Source organism: Nerophis lumbriciformis, linkage group LG24 (genome assembly GCF_033978685.3).
Source record: "Nerophis lumbriciformis linkage group LG24, RoL_Nlum_v2.1, whole genome shotgun sequence".
In the NCBI taxonomy this organism is placed as follows: domain Eukaryota; kingdom Metazoa; phylum Chordata; class Actinopteri; order Syngnathiformes; family Syngnathidae; genus Nerophis; species Nerophis lumbriciformis.
This window is the reverse complement of record NC_084571.2, coordinates 12,390,583-12,403,183: the sequence shown is the minus strand read 5'-3', so window position 1 is coordinate 12,403,183 and position 12,601 is coordinate 12,390,583. Positions and strand designations below refer to the sequence as shown.

General features: G+C 39.6%; 1 protein-coding gene across 1 annotated transcript in view; it reads left to right on the top strand.

The window, feature by feature from the left end:
* LOC133620262 (fas-binding factor 1 homolog) overlaps nucleotides 1-12,601 on the top strand; it is a 54,732-nt gene that overhangs the window by 26,670 nt on the left and 15,461 nt on the right. Inside the window, exons 12-20 of the mRNA XM_061981590.1 lie at nucleotides 1,576-1,643; nucleotides 2,101-2,153; nucleotides 2,574-2,624; nucleotides 2,700-2,810; nucleotides 4,233-4,333; nucleotides 4,410-4,616; nucleotides 10,883-10,990; nucleotides 11,142-11,281; nucleotides 11,343-11,461. Of these exons, the coding sequence (XP_061837574.1) occupies nucleotides 1,576-1,643; nucleotides 2,101-2,153; nucleotides 2,574-2,624; nucleotides 2,700-2,810; nucleotides 4,233-4,333; nucleotides 4,410-4,616; nucleotides 10,883-10,990; nucleotides 11,142-11,281; nucleotides 11,343-11,461 (958 nt within the window). The remainder of the gene's footprint in view (nucleotides 1-1,575; nucleotides 1,644-2,100; nucleotides 2,154-2,573; nucleotides 2,625-2,699; nucleotides 2,811-4,232; nucleotides 4,334-4,409; nucleotides 4,617-10,882; nucleotides 10,991-11,141; nucleotides 11,282-11,342; nucleotides 11,462-12,601) is intronic.

The following is a 12,601-nucleotide window of genomic DNA, read 5'->3' as shown; positions in this document are numbered from 1 at the left end:
AACCCCCAATTCCAACCCTTGATACTGAGTGCCAAGCAGGGAGGTAATGGGTCCCATTTTTATAGTCTTTGGTATGACTCGGCCGGGGTTTGAACCCACAACTTACCGATCTCAGGGCGGACACTCTAACCACTAGGCCACTGAGTATGTCACTAGGCCACTGAGTAGGTAATGAACAGGCAGAAAGACCCCAACAGATTCATTACCTCCTGGTAGAGGTAATGAATCGAAAAATAAATGCAATTTCCATGATTGCATGTGTTTGTTTTGTTTGTCTTTCATTTTTAAACAAGCTGCAAAAGGGTTCACTCACAAACTGAACGCTCTTGTCAGTCATCTGCTCTCTTTGTTTCTGTGGGTGGAGGCGAGGCCGCTAGCATACACATCCAGAGAAGTTCAGCCTAATAATGTAAACATAAGGTAACGTACTAGAAATAACCCGGATGACTATCCCGTTTCGTACATTTTCTTAAGGTTTCATCAAAATCCGCCAATAACTTCTTGAGTTATGTTGCTAACTAACAAACAGACAAACCCTAGCAAATTTATTTTCCTCTTATTCCTTATTTTATATATGATTTTTTTATTAATGAATGTATTATAGTACTGTTTTTTTTTATAACAATATATATGTACGTATATCCTGTGTTCTTAAGTGTAATTTCTATGTATTGTTGAATTTTTGTTTTGATGTTATTGTCTTGTGTGATGGGCCCCAGGAAGACTAGAGGCTACTGTGTAGTAACTAATCGGGATCCGTTTTATTCAAATAAATCAAATACAAAAATCTCCTGGAGTATGTATAGTGGAACCTTGATTTACGAACTTAATTGGTTCTAGAACAGGATTCGTATATAGAAAAGTTTGTATGGTGAAGCAAATTTCTCCATAAAAAACAATGTAAATATGAATAATGGTTCCCAGCCTCAACAGGAGTCCATATTCTAGTGAAGGTTTGTACATTTTGAACAAAATATAAAGTGCTTCAAACAAACATAACAAGTAGGTAATGAATCGACTGTCTCTTTATTAACAACCCAAAACAACAACGACAAGCCCAACTGTCCTGTATGCGCTGCTTTGCCAAGACGCACACACACAGAACTCCCTTTGGTGCCCCCACAAACAATCGGAAATCACAAAAATCTTTCATTTTAAAAACCATATTGATACAATAATTTAACATCCACTTTTAAAATGGTCAAAGAAGCAGCTCATGGAAGGAGAAAAAGGAGCAGTGTGTGTAACGCGTGCTCTTTGAAGAAGCGCCACTGAACAAGAGGTAGTTTTCTCCTTGTCCGTGAAAGAAGTCCGCTTTGGCATATTTTTCCAGAAAAGTTTGTTCTTATCACAATTAAAAATACGAAGCCGGCTTCCTCAGTCTCTTCAATACGAATGAATGAAAGAAGCGTCGGTACAGAGAGACATGGTTCACACACAGAGGCATATTTGGCGCGATCCAAAAAGCTGTCATTTGAAGAGTTCGCAAATAGAGGGGTTCATAAATTGAGGTTCAACTGTATTGGATTTATGCTGACCTGACATTTCCATCTTCCATTTTTCGTCATGTCGCAGCTCCTGCCTCGAACAACCTCGCCCTGCTTCACAGTCTGCTCCCGACAGAGATGAGAGAACCAAAGAAGGTATTTACCTCCCTTTGACGAAAATATTGGACAGATAGAGATTACATTTACAAAAAGAGAATATGGAAGACCCCCTTTACAGTATATTTTGTTAGTCTGGAAATAGTATCCATTGATCCAAAAGCCAAAGATCACCGATATCGTAAAATAAGGCTTGGCTCACAATTTCGGGTTCCAGTTCATCCTAAACTTGTGTGATGTGGTTTAGGTCGGGGCTTTTTCTTTTCACACCAGATTCATCCAACTTACATTATACACTGTGGTGCAGTCATGCAGGAACAGAACATGGTCTTCCCCGAACTGTTTCCCCAAAGTTGGAAGCCTAAAATTGTCCAAAATGTCTTGATAAGATAAAGACGTGAGATACTAACCCAATCTCCGGTTTATTAAGTTCAGATGTGCTTTAAGACATGGTGTGCAATCAAAGGTGTGCTTACATATCTGCTTTGTTTCCCAGCACTCTCACAGCCAAACCAGTTACCGAACTCATCAGCTGCGGTCCAGCAACAGGTACTGCCAAGTGGAAATTATGAGGGCTGTCAAACAGTGGCGGCTGCTGGTCTTTCAAGTAGTGGGAGCTCCTTTTCAGATACTCTCTAAACACGAGTGCTGTCTCCAGTAACAGATAAATGATGCTAGATTTGAAAAAGAAATCATACTTACAGGATTGTAAAATTCAAGTCAGAACAATGGAATAAAAGTTGTTCAATGCACTGTGACGCTACTACAATCAATGAGAAGATCAGCTGCCGCCTAAGTAGCTGACTCTGCCGTGTGCTTCTTCCGGCTTGTGGTTGTGCCGCACGTGAATAGCGCATCAAAATAAATAGAAATGACCGTTAACTTGTTATTATCGCGTTAACTTTGACAGCCCCAGAAATGGTATAAGACGATTACAGTATCTAATTTCTCTGCATGTCTTTTGAGCAGATGCCTTTTTCAGCGGACAGCCTGCAGCAACAATTGTTACTACAGCAGCAGGTAAAAAGAGTGCTTGCGTAGCCCGTCTTGCAGAATTGTAATATGCAGCACTTCATTATGGTCTCTGTGTGAAAGATGATGCAGTCGCTGGGGTTCCAAGGTGTTTTGGATGTTGCGGCGCTGCAGAGACAGCCAGCTGCAGAGGACCAGGATTTACAGGCTCGCATCATCCAGCTGGAGGGACAGGTACTTGAATATAGAACTTTTACGTACTGCAAAAAAAATAAAATAAATGTAGACTGGCAGCTCAGTCGCCAGAATTTTGTTGTATAATTTGCAGTGTTTTTTTCCGCATTTTACTGTAAATTTAAAAATATTACGCTACCACTGTTTGTTTTACGATAACATTCTGGCGACAGAGCGGCCAGTTTTATACCGTAAAATCTATAGTTGTTGATGTTTTTACGTTATATTACTTTAATTACAGTAAAATTCTGGCGACTGAGCAGTCTGTTTTTATCGTAAAATCTGTTGTTTTTGCTGTGTATTACTCTTAAATAGAAGAATGGTGCTGTGTTTTTTTAACTATAGAATTCTGGCAACTGAACAGCTGGTTTTTTTTGTTTGTTTTTGTTTTGTTTTTTTACCATAAAATCTATTACAATTTTTTATAATTGTACAATTTTAATGGATAACTTACTTTGGAATCATAAGTCAATCATATATTTATTTGTATTTTAATACAAACATGTTGTAATGTATGATAATATAATACGGTATTTGTTATATTATTAGGAAACATAAAACTAATTGTTTATTATTATCATTACAGATTATAACTACTTTCCAAACTTAATTCATACAAATGTAACTCACATTACATTATTACCATGAACAACATTGTTATTACAGATTCATACATAAATCAAACAGATATTTGACATTAACAAAAAAAAATTAACGTATGATGATATAATATTTATGATCACATTATTAGATATTATAAAAAAATATATGCAATTGCATGCAGTACATGTATTTCTTTCTGTCAAAATAGAAATAATCAATACATTTTGTCAGAAAAGTTAAAGTACACTGTATTGGAAATGTTCTAATAAAGTAGTAAAACAAAATTGTCTTTCTTAGATTTATTGATTGGCTTGAGCTGTTCAATAGACACCAGTCACACATGGCAAGCATTAGTGAGAGAGTGTGCACCGGGGGAGGTGCGCATTACTCTTTTACACTGAATACTGGATGGTTGGGGGAGTAAGCACAGTTTGGGAGAGGAAGAGAGCATATGACACAACAACAGCGGAAATACAGACCGTTTAGACAATGGTGCACTGTTAACTGGAATGAAGAAGTCAAGCAACGACAAGGGAGAAGAGATACTTTCACAGTGAGTCATGCGGTCATAATTTTATTTTCACGGAATGTGCTTTGTACTGTAATATTGCAGTTTGTAATAGACATAAAAGGTACATAATTGTTTTCCATCACAGTACTTTATTGACACATTTTATTTTCAGGCTTTTACTGGCTAAATAAAAGGATATGGCGGGCCAAATCTAGACCTGGGTGATATAGAATGATGGAACAGGAGAATGCTCTTATATTGTGTTTAGACAGGATTGCAAACTGTAAACGCTGTGTGTTTTTGTCCAGATTAAGACCTTGAAGCTGGAACGAGACCATAGCCAGATGTTACTGGAGAGTGCCCAGCAGCGACATCAACAGGACATGGAACTCATAGAAAACGCCCACAGGTATTTAGTTTCACATGCACGTGTCTGCTTTTACACCTGTGTGCATCTCGGGTAACACCAACATCTAACTTCGCAGGACTCGCGTCAAGCTTCTCGAAGAATCGACCGCTCAGAGGGAGACACGGATGCGTCAAGAGTGCGAAGACCTCATTGAGCGCTTGGCCACACTAACGCAAAGCACAGAGAAGGAGCGCTCGGACCTGCAGGCGCACTACCAGCGCAAACTGGCCCAGTTCCAGCAAGACCAAGACCGTGACGTGGAGAGACTGCGAGATCTGCAGAGGTAAACTCGACAAAGCTGGCGTTCAGGCACAATGCATGGCACGCATAAAAACTACTGTTTGCGCTTTCTCTCCGTGCGTCAATGCCTTTTGCGCAATACCTGGTCAGAGCCAATCTGAGGGAAACTTTTTTGTGTCCTTTCTGAGGGAGATTAGAGTCTTTAGACAAAATAAGTGTATTTTGTCATTTTATTTTAGAGTGGAACCTTAATTGGTTCTTGAGCAGGTTTCATAAATAGAAAGGTTCGTATAGTGAAGCAAATTTCTTCTTAAGAAACAATGTGAATCTGAATAATTGGTTCCAGCCTCGACAAAAGGGCATATTTTAGTGAAGGTTTGTTTAATTTGAACACAATATAAAGTGCTATACACTACTGTTTATCAAACAAACATAACAAGAAACCGATGGATCAACTGTCTCTTTACCAAAAGCCAAAACAACAACCGGTTGTCAGCTAGCAATTAGCACGCCAGTTGTCAGCAAGCAGTTAATGTGCCAGTTGTCAGCTAACGATTAGGGTAGTGGTTGTGAGCTAGGGATTAACGCTCAGGTTGTCAGCTTGTCATTAGTGCATTAAGGGCCTGCTTTACAAAGATCCAAACACCACATGCTAAACAGCGTGTGCAAAACACAAAATATTGCGTGTGATCTACTGAGACTGCATGTGCAATTGAAAAGTGGTGCAGACCGTCTTATTTAAATGAGAATTTTTCGTGCACACGGGGCTATTACCATGGAGACGATCATTTTCTGAACATTCATGTTATCGTGTTCTTACCTGTGAGCGATGTGTTGAACAAGCAACACACTTCTATAATCTGTGACACCTTTTCTGAATCGCAATCTAGACAACAGAAACGTGTACACTGACACTTCAGTCTGTGCGCAAGGCTGTGGATCGCGTCACCAGCGCATTTGTGTGTCAAATGCAAAACAAATGCACAATGAAAGACATCTTTTCATGTTGAAGATATATTATAGTTACATATTTCCTAAATAAAAAAATCGAACATTAAAAATCAAAACCGCCAACAGACACCAAAACACATCCATTGAATTCATTTTAATCAGCACCATCAATCATTCAGCAGCAATACAATTATAAAAGGAAATTGCTGAATAGACGATATGTCTAATATTGTTTTATTTTTCACACACACACGTAGGACGGAGGATTTTCGTCTGTCCATTGTCTGTCGTTGCAGCGCGACCACTGGTCCTGCAGTGTGTGGAATTGCACGTACTTCTCACACAGGGCCGTTTTTATGATCAGCATATATTTTGCATATTCATGAAGACAGAGACGCAACATGGATTGCACACCTTAATCTGCTCACTTAACAGACACAATTCTCTGCTTACAAGTTTACTAGATCAGCTTTTGCGTGTGCTATCAGGTTGGCACGTGTTTTAGTACGCGCAAACCTTTAGTCGATCAAGCCCTAAAGGCTGGAATGAAAGACCTCTTTTCATGTTGAAGATATATTATAGTTATATATTTCTTAAATAAAAAAACGAACATTAAAAAACAAAACCGCCAACAGACACCAAAACGCATCCATTGAATTCATTTTAATCAGCATCATCAATCATTCAGCAGCAATACAATTATAAAAGGAAGTTGCTGAATAGACGATATGTCTAATATTGTTTTATTTTTCACACACACACATAGGACGGAATATTGTCATCTAATATTTATTTATTTTTGACACACACACGTAGGACGGAGGATTTTCGTCTGTCCATTGTCTGTCTGTGCAGCGCGACAACTGGTCCTGCAGTGTGTGGAATTGCACATACTTCTCACACAGGGGCGTTTTTATGATCAGCATATATTTTGCATATTCATGAAGACAGAGACGCAAAATGGTTTGCACACCTTAATCGGCTCACTTAACAGACACAATTCTCTGCTTACAAGTTTACTAGATCAGCTTTTGCGTGTGCTATCAGGTTGACGCGTGTTTTAGTTCACAGTGTGTGTTTCCTTCCTGTGCCGAGTGACGTCAACTACTGAACCACAACATCAACTTCGTCGTCTACTCTGGAACTAACCATTCACAATCGTCAGTTTACTCTCAATGGACGTTTTACTTAAACCAGAGTAAAATATGAACATCCTAGCAGTCGGCATCCTAATGACAGCAGACCTTGTACACTAAGTGATGTTTTATTATGTGTGTTGGCTCTCATGAAGTCTGCACTGAGTAATATTCAATCAATCAAAGTTTATTCATATAGCCTTACATCATGAGTGTCTCAAAGGGCTACCCAAGCCACAACGATAATCAGTGATGAAGAAAAAAAAGTGAAAGTTATGATGCGTTTAATGATCAAAATACGTAACTTTAAATGTTATTATAAATGTGGCCGTTACTACATTACATATATACTTACATCATGTATATAAACCTTAATGGAGGTGTTTGGATGCTTTTTAGGGGCTCTATAGGCAGAATTGAACACCCTCCGTAGTCACCATTGTAAGTGGACTTTTGATCGTATTTATTTAATATTTAGAATACATTGGGAAAAAAAATCCATCCTATGTCATGTCTTTCATAATGATTGTGAAGATAGGCAAAATTAAAAAAAAAAGTACACTTCCCCTTTAAGTGGCTGATTAAATCAAATTTAATTGATGCGTTTTGGTGTCATTAATAAAACATTTTCATGACGTTGTTTTTTTCACATAGAATGTGTATTACTAACATATTTCCTATATGATAAAAACTTCTTCAAGTAAGCATTTTTTGCATCTTGAGCACAGTAGTGCAACCTCCCTCCCATGCACCTTCAGCTGTAAAATCCCAAATGGTTTCATTGTAGATGCAAAGCATGACTGCTTCTGAAATGCCCATAAAAGTAGTACATATTTGAAAACATTTATGATAGCATGAATGTGCAGTAAATGAGTGTCTCCGGGGTGAAAACAGTGTATATGTAGTACACGCAAAATCCTCATTTAAATAAACCGGTATGCACCACTTTACAATTGCACACCCAGTCTTAGTAGATCACACGTAACATGCCCGTTAATAGAACCTGCAATTTTATAGATTACACACGCTGTTTAGCGCAAGATATTTGGATCTTAGTAAATCAGGCCCTAAGTGTCAGCAAGCGATTAGCGTGCTCGGTACCGGCGTTATACTATTTTATTTGAATATCTTAGTATTGCACAAAAACAAGGTACTTTAAGTATTTATAATTAGGGGGTCCCCGGCCCAACTCTTCATCAGTTTGGGGGTCCTTGATCTGGAAAACATAGAAGGATCAATGGTCTAAACCAGGGGCGTCCAAACTTTTTGACTTGGGCACCGCATTGGGCTAAAAAGATTTGGCCGGGGGCCGAAAGCCGACTGCATGTAAAGTAACTATATGTGTGTGTGTGTGTGTACATATTATATTGATATGATGAATATATATAATTAATATAATGGATATATAATTAGATATTAAGAGTATGTCAAAGTTTGACTCCTACCTTGTTTACGTCCCTGACGACCTTCCTTAAGTTTTGTGTCAGAAATATCAGGCAGCTAAAATGTGTGGAGAAAATGTTTTACATTTTACCCATCATGCACTCTAATGGATTTAAATGGTTGTAATTTAGAATTTGTTTTATGGTGTTTGGATGTTTTTCATAATATCCACAATGTTCAGTTTGCAGGTTGTGTGACCATGTGTGTTGACATTTATATTAGTTGCGGGGTTTTTTTGTGTTGTTTTTTGCACAATGACAAGGGAAGGTTGTTTGGATTGTTTCATAGAACAAAATCAGTGACGATTGCTCTAAGACTGCAAGGGAAGCTCAGCTTCCCCTAAAATGTCCAAAAAAAAGTCACTAAATATATAGTGTTGTGTGTACATGTTATTGACTAAATATGCACTACAATGCGCTCTTTTGTTCAGAATCAGCTTCTGGTAACGACAAAGCTTTCCTCTCTCTCATTCCCGCAGCTTCACGGTGCTTTAAACAGTATAGGCGCTTGGCATCCACAGACTTCAATGGGGAAGCAAACACTGCTGCGAAACGAGACGAGTCATTGGATAAATGCTGGGCTTTGTCCCGCCCATCGGACGCTCAGCGTCTCTGGGGGTCTATGGGGCAGTGGGCTGGCCCGGTCGCTCAACTTCTGCATAATGATTGGATGATCTGTCTAAGGCTGATTCCCTTTTTCATTAACAGCGAAATGAGCGAATCAGCGATCTTGTGTTGTAAACGTCAGTGGGACCTTTTTTCAATATTTATTCTGTTGTTCTGAGTTGAAGCGGAGACGTTCCTGATCCTCTTAGCGACATTTTCTTTGTAAAAAACGACTAGCGACAAATAGAGCTTCTATTTCTGGTGTTTTTTTGTGTTTGGACACTGACTTCTGTCATTCTGCAGTTTCTGTCCTTACCGAGCAGCGGGTGCTGCTGAGCCCCTCCACCTCAAAGCACTCACAGGCGAACAAACTTCGCACTAGCCTCGCGCCAGTCCCAGCTAGCGAGGTAGCAAGCTGCACATAATGGCAGATAATTAGAATGGTTTTTTTTTGTTTTTTTTTATTGAACAACAAACATACATTTATAATGCACACAGGTGTACAAACGATTGTCATTAGTGGCAACGATTTGAGCTACATCTGCAGGTGTAGAGAGGAGCTTCTCCTGTTTAAAGCGGCTCAATCCAAAGACATGCACCTGGGGATAGGTTGATTGGCAACACTAATTTGGCCCTACTGTGTGAATGTGAGTGTGAATGTTGTCTATCTGTGTTGGCCCTGCGATGAGTTGGTGACTTGTCCAGGGTGTATCTCGCCTTCCGCCGGAATGCAGCTGAGATAGGCTCCAGCACCCCCCGCCATCCCGAAAGGGACAAGCGGTAGAAGATGGATGGATGGAAGTCTTACACCCGCAGCACCATGGGCCAAGGCCGTTTAAGCAGCCTAGCTCTGCTGGCCATTGAGAGGACACTTGTCAAATCCCTGGAAAAGACACCTTCTTTTACGACAGGGTCACAGATTACTTTCTTAAAAAGGAACAGAGGGTAGAATTTACGTATAAATAAACCAACACATTTTACGATGTAGGCCGAAACTTAGCTTCACCTCTTTGAGAGACCAGCATCCGCCACTGAACTAAATACTGTGCTATTATTTCAAAGTACTTTCAAGGGTTATGATCTGATTTATTCACATAGTCCACAAGATGGCAGCAAGTATGTAGCATTCAGAGACCGCCTGGTATTTCGGATTAATTTGGAAAACATTCTGTGGTGCATTGCTTTGTTGATTTCATGATGTCTCGCGGGCCAAATTGAAGAGGATGGAGGGCCACACTATGCGCACAGATTTTAGCACTAGTGGCATATGATGATTTGGATTGCAAAAAATATACTCTACCACTCTTGAAAAAGGCTCTTTTCTGCTCCAGCATGTCTTCCCACCCCGATGCTTGGATACGTTTGGTGTGGAAGAACTTGAGAGCCCTGACCTCAACCCAACGAAACATATATGCCCCAAAACTATATATTGTGACTGGAGATGTCCGATAATATCGGCAGGCCGATATTATCCGATAAATGCGTTAAAATGTAATATCGGAAATTATCGGTATCGTTTTTGTTTTTTATCTGTATCGGTTGTTTTTTGTTTTTGTTTTTTTTATTAAATCAACATAAAAAACACAAGATACACTTACAATTAGTGCACCAACCCAAAAAAACCTCCCTCCCCCATTTACACTCATTCACACTCATTCACACAAAAGTGTTGTTTCTTTCTGTTATTAATATTCTGGTTCCTACATTATATATCAATATATATCAATACAGTCTGCAAGGGATACAGTCCGTAAGCACACATAATTGTGCATGCTGCTGGTCCACTAATAGTACTAACCTTTAACAGTTAATTTTACTAATTTTCATTAATTACTAGTTTCATTGTAACTGTTTTTATATTGTTTTACTTTCTTTTTTATTCAAGAAAATGTTTTTAATTTATTTATCTTTTTTTTTTTTTTTTTTAAAGGTACCTTATCTTCACCATACCTGGTTGTCCAAATTAGGCATAGTAATGTGTTAATTCCACGACTGCATATATCGGTTGATATCGGTATCGGTTGATATTGGTATCTGTAATTAAAGAGTTGGACAATAACGGATATCGGCAAAAAGCCATTATCGGACATCCCTAATTGTGACAGAGTTTGCCTTCCTTCACTTTGTTGCATATGTTTCACTCTTAAAGCGTTGCTTCACACTTGTCTTTCCAGAAAATCTATTCTGGAGATGAAGAAAGACCACGAAGACCATGTCAATAGACTGATAAGACTAAAAGAGGAGGAGATTGACGCAGTGACAAGTGCAACGTCTGAGACCAGGTTCCCCATGTCTTTATTTAGCCTGTTTTCCTTTGTTGGTGCATGTTTATAATTCATGTGAAAGGAAGGGAAACAAGTGCATCAATATTGTATTACATCGGAGCGCACAGAATAATTTGTGTTGTTATAGGAGTACGCCTTCTATGCCCAGGTCTCTGACTGTCGTGATCGAGAAGATGGAGCAGTTCTCTTCTCGTCTCGGAGGTCTCTCCACTCTGGTTGAGAGCAGACATGAGCACACGAGCCAAGACTTGGAGCAGGGGGCGCGGCACAGAGATGAGCAGCTTCGAAGTATGGACACAACACGCAGCGGTATTGATAAGTTAAGTTCTAAATGAGATGTTTGTTTCAGTCATGCAGGAGCGTTTGGCTCAGCAGCAGAAAGCAATGGCTGAAGAGAAGGCTTGTCTGAAGGAGATCATTTCCAGGATGGACACTCAGATCAATGAGCAGCAGCGACAGCTTGAGAAGGTCAGGAGATCCACCGATTTTTAGGGCCGATACCGATTATTAGTAGTCAAGGAGGCTGATAACCGATATTTGGAGACGATTTTCATTTGCGGTAAAAGTTATTTAAGCATCTGCTTAGGCTGTTGCCCCCGCGACCCGACCTCGAATAAGCAGAAAAAGATAGATGGATGGAAGAATGGGTTATTTATTAACCTAGTGGTTAGAGTGTCCGCCCTGAGATCGGTAGGTTGTGAGTTCAAACCAAAGACTATAAAAATGGGACCCATTACCTCCCTGCTTGGCACTCAGCATCAAGGGTTGGAATTCAGGGTTAAATCACCAAAAATGATTCCTAGGCGCAGCCATCGCTGCTGCTCACTGCTCCCCTTACCTCCCAGGGGGTGAACAAGGGGATGGGTCAAATGCAGAGGACAAATTTCACCACACCCAGTGTGTGTGTGACTATCATTGGTACTTTAACTTTAACTTTAAACATGAATAGTATATGTCAGTAAAACAGCTGGACAAGGCTTTTATTTGCCTTTTTAACATTGTTTTTTTTGCAACATCATTTTTTATTTGGCGCTAATGTTGTGGTTAATTTAGCAGCGAAAACATCACGGGATTTCACAAACACCTTTATTACGTGCATCTAAGAGGAGCATCTACATTTGCATTTCAAGATGTGGCAAATCTCCTGGGAAAATTGGTCAAAATATGGCATTTCTGTACATGACAATAACTCTGCCATCAACGTTCCCTCTAAGGTGCGCGCCTGCTCATGAGTCCTATGCGGCGCACACAATCAAATCCCACTCGAAACAAAATAAACACATACAGTAATTTGTCTTGTATGATTTTGCAATGCAGCTGTGAGTAACAGGTGACGCAAGGCGGCCACTACAGATAAAACAATGTTTGTCAACACTGTTCAATTTTTGTAACGTCTGTCGAGACGCTTTAAGGAGGACAAACATTCCATTTATCCCTGTATTTAGCAAAATTGTTTGTCAGCCATAACCACGCCAAAAACAATTCTAAAATACTTCTACCTAGCAAAACTGGTCATTGTCTACCGTACAAACCAAACCAAAAGCAAGTCTTTGTCATCTGTCATATCAACAGCTGCCGCTTGCTCTCTCTCTCACCTGCACCAACATA